The sequence below is a fragment of the Sminthopsis crassicaudata genome, chromosome 5 (assembly GCF_048593235.1).
Source record: "Sminthopsis crassicaudata isolate SCR6 chromosome 5, ASM4859323v1, whole genome shotgun sequence".
In the NCBI taxonomy this organism is placed as follows: Eukaryota; Metazoa; Chordata; class Mammalia; order Dasyuromorphia; family Dasyuridae; genus Sminthopsis; species Sminthopsis crassicaudata.
In genome coordinates, this window is record NC_133621.1 from 62,692,015 (window position 1) to 62,706,923 (window position 14,909).

At 41.4% G+C, this 14,909-nt stretch overlaps 2 protein-coding genes across 2 annotated transcripts in view; both read left to right on the forward strand.

Moving 5' to 3' along the window:
* MYO3A (myosin IIIA) overlaps positions 1-2,422 on the forward strand; it is a 209,129-nt gene extending 206,707 nt beyond the window's left edge. The window contains exon 33 of the mRNA XM_074269536.1: positions 1,363-2,422. Within this exon, the coding sequence (XP_074125637.1) occupies positions 1,363-1,477 (115 nt within the window). The 3' untranslated portion in view covers positions 1,478-2,422. The remainder of the gene's footprint in view (positions 1-1,362) is intronic.
* A 4,526-nt stretch (positions 2,423-6,948) lies between these two features.
* GAD2 (glutamate decarboxylase 2) overlaps positions 6,949-14,909 on the forward strand; it is an 83,571-nt gene continuing 75,610 nt past the window's right edge. The window contains exons 1-4 of the mRNA XM_074269537.1: positions 6,949-7,414; positions 8,370-8,429; positions 8,668-8,823; positions 10,109-10,342. Of these exons, the coding sequence (XP_074125638.1) occupies positions 7,339-7,414; positions 8,370-8,429; positions 8,668-8,823; positions 10,109-10,342 (526 nt within the window). The 5' untranslated portion in view covers positions 6,949-7,338. The remainder of the gene's footprint in view (positions 7,415-8,369; positions 8,430-8,667; positions 8,824-10,108; positions 10,343-14,909) is intronic.

The following is a 14,909-nucleotide window of genomic DNA, read 5'->3' on the forward strand; positions in this document are numbered from 1 at the left end:
TAGATCTGTTTTTTGTTATTCAGTCATTTTTCAGTCATGTCCTATTCTTCGTGTCTCCACTTGGAGTTTCCTTGGCAGAAATATGGTGTGGTTTGTCATTTCTTTGTCCAGATTATTTTACAGATAAAGCAAACAGGATTAAGTGACTTGCCCAGGATCATACAGCTAGTAAATGTGTGAGGTCAAATTTGAACTCAGATCTTTCTGACTTCAGGTCTAGTGCTCTTTTCACTGTGCCATCTAGTTTTTCCTAAAGCTGATACAACAGCCTTATTTTCAGTTGAGACAACCCACAATCCTCAAGACAGGAAAAAATGAGGTGCAAGATCTTGTCACCAGTAGTAATCAGCATATGACAAACCCTAGATCCTCCTCTAAGGTAAAATACAGTGTTTTTTCTGCTACAGCACAGGCAGAATCTGGGGTTCAGTGGGCTTTAAAAGATTAGAGTTGACAATGACCACATTTTCCTCATGTCAGCATCTGAATAGAAACACAGTTCATTTCTCCTTTCTCTTTAAAAATCACTTAGTCTAGAATTACATCCATTACTTTCTCTCCTACTCCATTCTTCCAGTTCAGCCATAGAAGCAAGTGAATTACCCAGTGGATAGAGCAAAAAAACTAGAATTAGGAAATAATCTGAGTTCAAATACGACTCAGATACTAAATGTGTGATCCTAGACAAGTCACTTGACAACTTTCTGTTTCAGTTTCCTCAAATGTAGAATAGAGATTAAAAAAACTTTCCCTCCCAAGGTTGGATGTTGTGAGGATAAAATAGAATAATATTTAAAAGGTGCTTTATAAACCTTAAAATACTATATAAATGTTAGTTATTATTAGCTGTGCCTTCCAGGTATTTCTATCTAAAAGAACATTATGTCTGCTAAAGAGAATTGATTTCAGAGATCTAAAATGATGCTAACTTAATTTGCAAGGTGCAACCCTAAAGATCCACATTTAGTCCTGAAAGATGTCCCAATGGAGCACTTCCCCAGTATCAAACTCTGAAGTATGGCTACTTGAGAAATTTGAGAAGGCAAACCCATTACATAATCCAGTAATCCCATTCTATATGATTAGAGGGGGGGAAATGGAAAGCAACCCAACTCAAGCAGAATAACACACATGTGTATATGATATGACATATGTATATATTTATGGCACAATTATATACATGTATGTGTCCCAGTTATGTGCATGTGCTACAATGATGTGTGTATGTGTGCCGGTGGGGTGTGACACTGTGACATGTATGTGCATGTATACATGTATGACTCTGAAAGAGAATTCTGGCTTGCAGAACTCTGGGATTTAACGTTGTCGTCCTCTCTGTGTTCTCTCTCACCCCACTCCCAGCACGTGTTGGCCTATGGCAAATTCAGGAGAAGAAGGTGCAGGAGATAATCCTTATGACTACAGGAAGCTGCTGCGGAAAACCTCTCAGCGCCGTCGACTAGTCCAGCAGTTTTAGCCACTGCCAGGGCCATTGCTGAAGTGACCCTTTGGCTTTGGAAGCCTCAGCTGGGCGTGTTTTCCTTACTTTATTTAGTGTTGCTTTCCTTTCTGCTTTAGGAAGTGTTCTCAGAGGTGACAGATTTGGAGTACTTGACAGATCTGGCAGGGTACTTGCCTCTTAACCTAGGGAAAAGATCCCACTGATAGGCATAGAAAGACAACCAAAAAGGACGAATACCCTTGTGAGTGAGAATCAGGAGATGCTGGTCTCCCTGGACTTTGTGAAAATGTGAGACATGTCATAACCAGCAACATTCTCTTCCATTATCCGCTATTGTCTCTCCCATCAGCTACATGTCATTGGCCCGTAGCTTTCTTGATTGTCACAAGCTATCAAGAGACCACCAGGGAGAGCACTCCTTTTGGAAACCTCTATCTCTACTAGAGCAGTTAATAAATGGTCTTCCTTCACTCCTCTTTCAAAAGAAACTGCCCTAATATTTCCCCAAAATGTTTTTGAATAATTTTTCTTAAATAACTGACTTAATTTGTAAAGCGGCCCTGTATCTCTGCAGTGAAGATGAATCCCTGGCCAAACCTGGACTCAAGATCAAGACTATTTGCCATTAGCTTTTCTCTACCACAATTCAAAGATTGACTCCCTAAAGTGATATCTCCTCCTTCTGGGTCAATTGGACTGGGCGGCTGGGCATTGTCCCTTAACTGGCTAAGTCTCCAGCAGTGTTTGAGTGCTTTCGATAATGTAAGGTTATTTTCCCACCTCCTTTGTTATTAAAATTACAAAACAAATGAACCTTTTGAGGAATATCATTCTCTCGGATGTCTACTCAAGAATTTCTCTAATTTTTATGTCTGAGGAAGGTGGACCATGCTCTTCTTTTGTTTGAAGTGAAGGTCAAATAGAACGGACAGCTGGTGGATATCATTGGATATCCTTTTGATTAAGGAGGTTTTTGAGTTTCTAGAAGCCTATTTCTGCTTATTTAGACTCTCAGTTCTAAGTTGTTAATTTGCTGTTAAAGGTATCTGTTGAATTGAAAGCCCTAGTTTTGGGTATGAGGCAAATAGCTCAGATTTTAATTGGCTCATTTAGTCACATTCCAGAAGATGAGAGATTCTTTTGCCATCTATAAGTAGCTCTGGGTTCTTGTAACTACCTCTCCAGCAAACTGCACACCATTCTACATCTATCTATAGAGAACAAAACTGAAGCTAGGTTGTTAGACATTCCATTCAGGATTATAAAGAAGAATGGTGAGAGAAGGGAAGATTGGAAGAAATGAGGACCCAATGGGAATAGACACAGAGAGTCTACACAGCTATAGGCAGGCCCCAAGAAGTTTTCTAGGCTTAGGACCATCTCCCACTCCCTCAGGTCTCAAGGATGCCTGAGAAGGGACTTCAGGAAGAATTTGGGAGCTTTTCTTCTCCCTTGGCAGGTAAAACAAAAGGTTCCCAAGGGTGGTTCCTAGATATGACTTACACCATAGCCCTAGACCTCAGCTTTGTGCTAGTGGGATTTCAGTAACAGTGGCTGAATAATGTAGGAAGGAACCCAAACCCCTCAGGGACTTTCAGGAGCCTTTTGAGATTGGTTTTGACATTCTGCTTGCAGTCAAAGCACAATCTTCTTTGGTTGGGGGCATTTCATTTTTGCCATCGGGTCTCTCTAGCTGTGAGAAGGGGAAGACCAAACCCTGGGGCTGACCAGGACTGCCACATGTCAAGAAGCAGCCTAGCATTTATTTAGCTCTCTACAGGACTCTGGAAGAGGGAGGGAGAGACAGCTGTTCTATGCTCCCTTTAGATTCTGTAAATCTACTTTCTCCAAGGCCAAGGGCCCTCTCTTGAAGGTGGAGCTGACCAACAGAGAAAAACTAAGTGACTTAGTCCCTTCTTGAGTTGGAATCCCAGTGAGTCATACTTCAACACACACCATAGAAGTTTCTCTCTTGGGCATCTAACTAAAGCTAGCCAATTAAACCAATACCACAGTTGACTGTGGCTCTTCCATTTAAGTCACACTATGTGGGGTTTTTTTTGTTATCTCCTGCCTCTTCTCATTCAGGATTGATTCTCCCTCAGAAAAAACCAACTCCGAATTTTTAATCCAAGAAACAGCTCCATAACCAGCCCTCCTTTGTAGGTCCATTCAATTTTTAAAACTGGGTTGTCAGCTCTCTCCCTTCAGACTGTCTATTACAATTTGGCACAGTCCCTTTCTAAGGTGAAAAGAGAACATCGAACACCCCCTAGAAGATGATCAATAGTGGGCATAGGCAGAAAAGATCTACTCATTCAATAGCCTTGTGCCCCTCCCCCAACCCACATAAGTGGAATAAGAAAAAGATTTGCTTGTTAATCGACATTGAGAAATAAGGTAGTTGAAAAGCCTGGTCAGTGTTAACATCTCCATCCTCCCTCTTAAAAAGGAGATTTTCTTGCTGTTAATCTAGGACGATGGCTAGAAAGGTTTTTCCCTGAGCTTCTCTCCTCTTGTATTTCTAATTCGAGTCTGGGATCCTTTGTGAACTAATTGCTGTAATTATAACCTCCTTTTGAAACAAAGACGGAGAGGGACAGAGAACAGATATTTGCCGAAATGAATTTTTTAAAAAGAAAATTACCGTCGAGGAGGGAAATTCTGTAAGGAAAGATAAATTAAACTCCCTTATGCTTCTGAATTAATTTGTTTCTAAATAAAAATATAAATATCCTTAATATATCCAAACTGGTCCACATTTTGGGGATCTAATTGTTTCCAAATGTAGCCTCAAACAGAGAGTTCGAATCTTCAATCCAAAAAAAAAATCGCTTTGCCACAGTGTTGGCATAGGTGTTGGAATTTGAAAATTCAATATGGATTTGATCCATTTATTCCACCTGTTTCTTCGTTCTTTTGTTGTTGTTTTCTCATTTGTTTTGATGAAATGCAGCTTTTCTGTCCATTTAGAAGGGGGGGGGAATCATTTCAAAGTCCTGCATTGTTGATTTGAAGCTGAGCATTCCCGAAAGCTTTAAATAAAGAAGTTTCAGCCCTCGATCCAGATATGTTCTGCCTAAGACATCTTTCCCCCAAACCTGTTCTTCCTTCTTTTACAGAATGCCGAACGGCAAGGTCTTTAACCGCTAAAATTACTATTGTAATCCACGAGTCTCGGAAGATGACAAATTGGGGGGGGGTGAATTATAGAGGGCTCTTGGTCTGCCCCCTCTTTCCCAGCCTATTCAAATCGCCCCCACCCCGACCGTCACGACTTTTTCTCCTTCTTTCCCAGTCGTGCCTGTGTCATCCTGACTCTATTCTTCACTCCTTCAATGTCGATCCAATGTGTCACGTCACGTTTCTCGCTGGCCTCCCCCAGATTGGGTTCTAATGAAAGGGGACAACAAGCAAACTAGATCCTCTAAAGTGGAAGCTTTTCCTTCCAAGCCTCACCTCCTACGAGTCAATCTCGGAAAAAGACGCTGAAAATGATAAATTCGCCCTCTCTGTCCCTCAAATTCACGACCTGTGGAACCTATTTGGCTTCGAGTCCAGGACTTTTTTGTCCCGTGGGCGCTGATAAGCTCTTTTAAGGGGGAGGGTGGAAAGACAGGAAGGTGCAGAAAGGGTCGAACATAAGACTTAAGTGATGGGTGATAGTGTTCAGTTCCAAACATTGTGTCTACGCAAGTGTCCAGACTGGTGGAGGTAATAGAATTCCCCGGCGTCGGAGTCTAAAAAATGAATATGAGCACAATTTCATGCAAAGAAATAAGCTTCATGCCCAGGGCACAGAGAGGGGTAGACTGTGAACATACATATAAAGATGTATGTACATATAGAGATGTACAAAGAATTTCCTCTGAAGATAACTAATTATTCGTCTCCTCGAGGACATTGGGGCTGGAGAAAGCTAGCTAAAAGGTTGTTATGTGTCTAAGTTGGAGCTCACAAGGATGGCTTGATCAACTGAGCTGTCTCCCTTTGTTCCGACGAGAAATCGCTGGGGCCATTGAATGGGGAGAGCGTCTGATTTTTTGTTCTTCCATTTTTATGAGAGGGAGATACGATTTTCAGCAAACTGGGCTCTCCTCCTATCCCTGGGAAAAGGGATGTATCACTCTACTTGGAGAGTTTTTTTTTTCATTTGGGGGGACTAAGAGAGAGTAGGGTAGTCTTTTTTTCTTATTACCACAAATAAAAGGCAATAGCTGTAGGCCACAGTGCTGCAACCAGTGCCTTTCGGTTCTGGTCTGGAAAAACAGTCACACATGTGAGTCTGAGACACTTCAAATTCCGGGTATTTCTCTCTCTCTCTCTCTCTCTCTCTCTCTCTCTCTCTCTCTCTCTCTCTCTCTCTCTCTCTCTCTCTCTCTCTCTCTCTCTCAAAATGCACGCCTCGTTTAGTTCTTTAACAGCGTCTATGCCTTTAAACCCAGGGAAGCTTGTGTGGGCCAAGGTCAAAGCATGACCCTGAGATGCCAATCTCTCCAAGCCCCGAGCTCTGAGCTTTCGCCCCCTCCTAAGAAATACTCATTTGCTTCTCCTCAGACCTGGGCTCCACAGTAACAGTCTCCCGCGTGGAATTTAATTGCCTCGGTCAAACCCTCGATCTCTCACCCCAGCCCCCTGCCTTTCATATACAGTCCATCTCTGTCCTGGGCGTTCAACCGCGGCGGAAAGGGCGCTCCCCTGAGGTTTGAAACGGCTCACTAAATTGGCATTAGACTCTACTAAGGAGCTGAAATGAGTCCCTCAGCACCACCCACACTCCTTTCCCTGGCAGGCCCCTCCACCCCGTCACAAAAGGTAGCCCATTCCTCGACAAAAGTCCGTCAGCAGCTGCCCGGAGTTCCCCTGTAGCCTTGCCCTCCCCCTATTAAGACCTCATCTTCCCCTACACCCTTTCCCCTCTGCCTGTGCTCCCAGGATCTCGTTCCTTCAACTCCCAGTACGGGAGATTACATAGAGAGCACGGCCCTCGGTAGCTACTCCGCCCCCTTTTCTTTCCACTATCCCCTAGGTAACCCAAAGTCAGTTCTCAAACGAGGAAGAATAAGTGGGGGGGGGGGGGGCACGATTTAATAAAGCTTCGCTTCCCGAATCCTAAAGCTCTTGACTTGCGACTCTATCTAAAATAGTTAGCAGCGTCGCACATACTGCCTCTCAGGACTGCTCAGGACCCTGGACAGTTCTCTCCCCCTTCTAAGTCAAAGGCTGATTGCCAGAAGACGAGCTCACACGAATACACACCCACTTCTGCTGCCGCTGGCTTTGGCCTCGGAGCCTCACACCCCCCTGCTTCAGCTTGCGCGCACCACTATCCGTCTCACACCCTCCCGATCTTCTTGCCTTCTTTCCTCATACCTTCCTTTCTTCACCTCTCTCTCTCTCTCTCTCTCTCTCTCTCTCTCTCTCTCTCTCTCTCTCTCTCTCTCTCTCTCTCTCTCTCTCTCTCTCTCTCTCTCTCTCTTTTTCTCCCCATTTCTTTCCTCCAGTCACACTCTCCTTCAATCAGAGCATCCCCATACCATTCTCCTACGTTCCTTTTGCTTGGCTAGAAAGAGTCATCTCTCCCTCACCCTTCCCCCGCGTCCCCCAGCCTCATTCTCCAGCCCCTCCCCCGCGTAGGTTCCAAGCTGAGCGCAGCTGCTGCCATAGGCGCTGCTGTTCACCTAGTACACACATACAGATTTGCTGAGTGACACACTCACCCACCCACACGGCCACTCCGGGACTCCCCAGGGTGCTCTCTCCCTCCTTCACACACTCACGCGCTCAGACTCACGCACAAGCACGCAGGCACTGAGCGGATAGCTTCTAGCCTGCAGTTGGCACTCTCATTTCCCTGTACCAGCCTGGCAGCGCGGATGGCATCTACGGGCTCTGGCTTCTGGTCCTTCGGGTCCGAAGATGGCTCCGGAGACCCGGAGAACCCCAGCACAGGTAAGGACCCGGAAAACCAGGACAGGACCTGTGGAGCTGAGATTGGGGCAAAGGAAACAAAGGGGGAGGGTTTGAAGGGAGGGATAAGGGGGAAAGAGCGTTGATATGAGGGTTTGTTTGTTTGATTTTGGGTAGTTGGTGGTGGGAATTTGTTTTCACCTGCTGCCTGAAAAGTTCTCAGGGTGTATCCCTTACCTTATGCCTAATGGACGGAAATAAGATCGAGCTTCTGATCTAAACTCTCCTTTTACCTATATGCTCACCGATCTCCTGGGGAGGGGAGTCATCCATCTCTGGGGTTCCTTTCATCCGAATGCGACAAAAGCCCCCAAGACCCGAGTGTCTCTTCGACCTTAGTATCAGTTTTTTGAATACTTTCCACCCCCACCTCTTGGGGAAAGAAAAGATTTAGCAACGTTTACCTTGAACTCAGCCAATCTTATTTGATTTCCCTACCCTGATCCTAATTCTGTGACCCTGAATAAAACACATCTTCTCTGTGTGATTAATTCTACTCTAAAATGGGATCAATCGTTGCCTACTTCCTACTTACGGAATGCGCTTTGAAAAAATCTGAAATCCTCTAGAAATGTGATTTATTAGGAGATTGGACATAGGGAGGGGGGAGAGAATGGGTGAATGAATGAAACGGGGAATAGAGATCCTTTGGAAGAAAGGATGGTTATCAAGGAGAACAGGGTAAAAATGGAAGGAGAAATAGGTAATTCTTTGCCTCACAATTTGGGCCGAGAAATGGATCTTTAAGACAAAGTTGGGAAAGGTCTCGTTGACTCCATCTTAGGTAGAGGTCTGTTAAATGTGAATGGCCCTGAGGCTAGAATTATTTTTAAAGGATTCGTCACCTTTCGGCAACCCAATCCTACTTTCTTTACTTTGGTCAACCAAAATTTCCAAACCTCAATTTCTCTTTCCTACCCCTACGTTCCTCTTCCAGCTAGAGCCTGGTGCCAGGTTGCCCAGAAGTTCACCGGAGGCATTGGAAACAAACTCTGTGGTAAGTGTGAAGCCCGGGGACTCGGACAGAATCCGGGGACGGGGAAAGGGGTCTGGCTGGAAGGGAGAATTGTCAACTAAGCAATCGGTATTCGTTTCCGTTTTCATTTTAAACCTAAAACTGGCCAGATCTTTAAAATCCTTTGCCAGATGATAGCCAAAGGACTGGGGTTGCGCAGCGTGGTCCCTCTGGGCCCCGGGCCTAACCCTGAAACTCCATCTTCTGTATGCTTTTTTAGCCTTGCTGTACGGAGATGCCGAAAAGCCAATGGAAACTTCCGGCAGCGAGAAGGAGACTCAGGGATCAGCCGATAAAAAGACTGTCTGTACTTGCAATCAAAAGCCCTGTAGCTGTCCCAAAACGGATCTCAATTACGCGTGTTTACACTCAACAGGTAAAGGCAAGGTTTCCCCTAGTCGAGGCTGAGCGCTTTACCGTGGCAGTCTCCAAAAGCGCCCAAGAGGCGCCCCCTCCCACCAGCTCACCCACACTTCCTGTCCCTCCTCAAACTCACAGACCGGGCCCTGAACCCCTTGGGGTGGAATGGGTGAGGCGATCCACAACAGTGGCAAGGCAGGAACAGGTGGAGGTCGTTCAAGAGAACAAATCTCCTCCGCACGAATTCAATCCCGAGCTACCTCTGCCACTGATGCGCACCTTTTGCATGGGCTCTGTCTCCTCCCCGCCCCGCCCCCCCGCAATGAACAGTTCTCACGTCGCCACCCGTCTCTGCCTCACCCATCCCCCCTCCTTTCCAAATCAATAGAGAACGCAGGCAAAGGCAAATTGCTCTAGATCCCGATGGAAGGTCAAGGTCGCGATGCTGCCTTGCGCATCGCTTCGTTGAGTTCTGGAGCTGGCTTTCCGATACCTTCAGAATCAAAAAGATTCAATGGTCTCCCCTTCCCCCAGCAAACTTAGCGTCCAGACGTCATAAGAGAATAGTCTGTGTTTGTAACCCGGAAAACTTCGGTCAGTGTTAATGTATTACCACCGTCGCCCTCCGAGCTCCTTTTAGGTCCTAGGACCGAGAGGACAATTTTCCTTGGAAGAACAATGCTATTTCAATGACGACAACAGCGACATAGCGCGTCCACACACACACACACACACACACACACACACACACACACACACACACACACACATACACACACACACACACACACACAATCTGGTTGCCCTCTGGAATTAGCGGACTTTGCAAACACAGAAGCATTTCTCCATTGTATATTCAATTGTGCAAATCTTACTTTCGTATCACATCTCCCCATCCATAGAGGAGAATCCTTTAACGTAAAAATGTAGCAATAAAATAAAATGAGCCTGTGCCCAACGCCCCGCTAGGGCAAAGGCTTCCCAAACAAATCTTCACAATCATCTGGAATAATGAATTCTAGAACGTGCTTATTGAATTTATTATTAGAAGCTTCTTCCTGAAAATGGAAATGAAAAATGTTTAGTATTTCCAAGGATTCTTGCAAATATATAAATACAGGAATTCGGAGGGAAATCTGCTTTTTATACAAACATTAGATTGATTTTGGATGCAAAAGAGATGAATCTATAATGTTTTCTTAGCGGGAGTATATACATGATGTGTGTGTATATATATGTATGTATATATGTATATGTGCGTATGACATTTTAAACTTGTCGGCATGGGTTTGTCCCCCCAGATCTGTTGCCAGCCTGTAACGGAGAAGTGGCCACTTTGTCTTTTCTCCAAGATGTAATGGACATTTTGCTTCAGTATGTGGTGAAGAGTTTTGATAGATCAACTAAGGTGATTGATTTCCATTACCCAAACGAGCTTCTTCAAGAACATAATTGGGAATTGGCAGATCAGCCACAGACCCTGGAGGAAATTTTGTCCAACTGCAGAACAACTCTAAAATATGCAATCAAAACAGGTATTGCGGGGGTTGAAAAAATATAAATGTCTATTTTTTCCCTGTATTTTCTTGAAAAATCATAAGAATTCACTCCTCTAAAGAAAATTATAGCGTTTTTTGCTGTTATTGATATTTCTGCAAATTTACAGCATCACTATCACTTTTTACTGATAATGATTTTTTAAAAGAGTCTGTTTTAGAAGGCTGAGTTGCTGTGGGGGTTTTCCTTACTTGGGATAATTTTCCCTTGTTACAATGATGTTTTCATGGAAGTTTACCTCTAATAACATATACATTTGAAATTTTTTTTCTCAAGTTCTTCACAATGCTTTGTTATTCTTGATTCAAGCAAACTGCTACATTTTACACTGAGCACATTTTGCCATACAAATTAACTGTTCCTCCCAATGGAATCATTTTTTGGAAGATACCAACAAAATGAATTTGAATGGAAAAAGAAATAGAAAAATATATAAATAAAAGATGAAAAAACATCTTTGAAACATAAGTCCTAAATTCTAATTTTTCCTACTAGCTATTTCCTTAGTAAGAATGGTCACCCACATTGTCACTAGCCTGTTTGCTCATTATATTGGTGAAATAATGTTTTGTTTTGGTTTTGGGCATTTAATCAAGTGAATGTAGATTTAAAATTTGCATTCCAGTTTCCCTGTATTGTCTAAATTATCTTTTTTAAATGCCCACAAAAAAGCTTATCAATTCAATGATGTTGAATGAAAGAGAATATCATTGAATGTTATGGGAAATCTGATTTCCTATTTTATAGAAAATATTTTGTCTTCACACAGTGGAATAAACTTTTATTTCTCCCTTCCCCAAATGATTTACATACATTTTATAGCCAGGAATATTACATTTATGCAGATGCTTCCAAGATTTTTATTTTATTTCCATGAAGTCAGCTGTTTATTTCTATCCAGGTCATAATTATCCTCCGATCTCATACATTCAACTGTTAATCACATGGACCTCTTGAGTCTAATTTAAAAAAAAAAAAGAATCATAATAAAAATAAGCAAATACTTAATTGCCAAAGCATTATGCTATATATTTTAAAAGAAACAAAAAGGAGATAAGCATAATTTTTGCATTTAAATAGATATGCAATTTCAAAACTATTTTTACCAGAAAATGAAAATGTATAAAAGCCTTTGCATTGAAATTTGATTTGGCATTGACAATTTTACAGTTCACCACCTACACTATCATCATCCATTTACCAAGTCTCTACTATTTGAACTAGTCAAAGACCTGCTGGAATGTGATTTGTTTGGGGGGGGGGGGTTGAGGGAGTGGTGGATGGGGAATGAGAGGGAAGGATAGGAATGGTTAATGTGGGCTGCTAAAAGCTTGTAACTTAAAAGAGCATTTTCAATATTTACATATCTTTGGCTTTAGGATTGTAAAGGTTTTTACACAAAGGGAAAGTAAACTTAGTAGATAAATAAAATCAAATTCATTGTCTAAGGCAAAACTGAGTTCTCCCCTTTCTGATCTATATAAAATATTATGATATTGTAGGATAGATTTAGAATTGGAATTATCATTAACTAATACTCACGGTTGCCAAGATGGGACCAGGAACCTAAACAAGACAACATAATTTAGTACACTTTTGAACATGACATGAATGTATAAACACAACTCTTTTTTTCATTTCCTATTAGCACATTATCCTTAAAAAATTTTGTGTGATGCTTGGTAAATGCTTCCAAATTGGCAAATCACTGCTTAGTATTTTTATTGCTACAGAATCAAAAACAATTTATAAGAAATCTTTACATTTTAATTTTGTAAATATCTACCGATTTTTATTCAATCTGAAGAGTCAAGAAGAATGGAAATTGCAAGTCAATTAAATTAATAGTTTCTGGATGTCAATGGTTCACTTAATGTCATGGATAAATCGGCCAGTTCAATACTTATCTTTCCCCATAATGCTTGAGAAACTAATTGCTAGTGAAGAACAACTTTAATGCCTTTTATTTAAAACTCCAAATGAAAAATTGGATTGATCAGATTAACTCTACCCCAATTAATGTCCAGAAAAGATCTCAATAAGATTTATAGAAACATGGAATCTTTTGACTTTATTAAAATATATGGCTTATTAGAGTCAAATTGCTTCTTAACTGATAAATTTTCTGTACTGTTACTTGTCTTGTTTATTATGACTTTTCATTCTTTGTCAAAGTGTTTATCATGCTACTACTCCTACTGAGGTTCTTCCTGCTCCTTTGTGAATTACTTTAAAACTTACATTCCTTTATCCTGATAATTACTTGTTGTGTAATGTACTTCAGACTGAATTTCGTGTTGAAATTTCTTCTACTTTACACAAAAGAAAGGCAGGTTTTTAAATTATCACAGCGGGGATTGTTGGATTCAAAGATTCTTCATTTCTTTGACACTTAAAAAAATACATCCTGGATTCTGTTAATCCAGCAAATTAGGGAAGCCCGAATCCCTGAAGGTGATAAGCAGTAGGTTCGTTTAAACAAAGAATTGTTTTACAGTGGGTTTTTGCATCCTACCTACTTATTTAGTTTTACAGGTTGGATGCATTCATTTCTTATCTTTCAGGTTAGCAGAGCTAAGAAAGTATCAGGGATCATTTGCTAAGCTACAGAGAGGGGGACGCTGCTGGTCACAATCCTATTCTACACTCTACTATATATTCCTCACTAGCTAAATGCATGTATAAATGCATTAGCTTCCCAGGGAGCTGCTCATCTGTCCTATTCAGCAGAAGGAGAGCATAGTATACCAGCAGTAGCAGCAGCTGGTTCAAAGGGGTTGTGGAAACATCTGGGCAAGTTCAGAGAGAGGTCCCACCAATAGCCCTCTATGGAAGGGGAAATGGAGGAGGAGACTGGAATCCTTTGCTAGGATCTATGAGCTGTCCTCTGAGCCTATAAAGAATCATTAAAAGAGTAAAAATACAATTCATCGGAATCTTTTCTTGACCTGCCAAGAAAACCTCTGGTCTCTCCAAAACTAAGGATCAGTTAACAAGGTCTGAGAGACTAATCAAGGAGAGAGAAAAGCATATAAAGGTGGAAGAGCAAGGATATTGTTATTGCCAAACTATATAAGTAACAAGCTGATCTTTCCAGGATGGTCTGCCCTGCCATTATGAAATGTCTCAAGGTCCCAATTAGTTTCAAATATGCCAAAGTTTGCATTGGGTTAAATAGGTTTCCAAAGACAGAGGTAACTCTGTAGACATATAGGTAGAGTGATGCAAAGGACTTTTAAGCTTAAGAACCTTAAAGAAAGCCTGTGGAAGGGAAATGACATGGCACTAGGAGAAAGAAGCAAGCTATGTGTTCAGCAAATATTCCTGAAATGGAATACAGGGTCAATGAGGCAGAGAAGAATAGAAGGGAAGTAACCAGGAACAGGAAAGGAGGTTTTCTCACCCAATATGAAAGGGTTAAGCAGAGAAGGTGGGCATTGGAGTCCCTGGAAGTCAGTAATATGAGACAAAGGCTCTGAACAAGGCCACATAGAGTTAATATAATACCAAAATGTAACTGAAAGAAACACAAATTCTGAGACCCTTTAATTGTCAAAAGCTCATTCAGAGTATTATGTCTTCCTTTAATGGATAATTTTGTAGCAATGTGCCTAGGTCTGATAAGAGACCTCCATAGCCCAGGAGATAAGTAGCATGCTGATTTTTGCCCCTGGTTCCCCATAACCATTCTTTATCTTGCCTTTCCCATATGGGGATTGTGAGATATCGCTGTTCCTAGTTTAAGACAGCTGTTCAGAAAGAAGGAAATACAATCTTTTTATTAAATGTGTTCCTTCAGTTGTTCATCTTTCAAAATCCTGACTCTAAAAAAAATCCGAGACTGAGACAAGCATCTATGAGGCATAATCTATAAATGAATTTTAACATGGTACTGGAAATCCCATTTTAAAAAAAATAATATCCTTGGGGTATTTGAGATGATTTTTAGAAAAATCCAGAAGTCAGTTAGGTCAGCTTTGTAAATGGATTAATCAGCCCATCAAATATATTCCCAAGAATTATTCTGACATGACAATGATGTTAAATTTAATCAGGTTTATTTAAAATCACAATTATGAGAGAGCTCTTCTATTTACAATCATCTATTTTCACAGGAAAGAAATGACAAATATTAGACCCATTATCCCATTTTTAGACAATCATCAGCCTTTGAATTCTGGACAAAGCAGTCTGCAAAATTTCCTATTTTCCCATTTTTGTCTGGTCCTTTATCATCATTAACCATTCATCATTGATGTTATTATCAGGGTTCGGCATGTCTCTCAGTGTCTGCCTTTTGAAAACATCACCAATCTCCCCTGCCCTCCAAAAGATTTTAATAGTATCATAAGCCATTTAAATGAAAAGTTGTCCATTTTAGATTTGCTCCATACATTAGATTTTTCAGCTATATTAGATGAATAGCAATGAAATACAATAGTATTCAGATACCCAACCATGTTTTGAGATTGTGAAATGAATATTCAAAAGTAAAGAAAACCAACTCTGAAAGCAAATAAGAAATATTTTCCTTTTGCCCAAAAG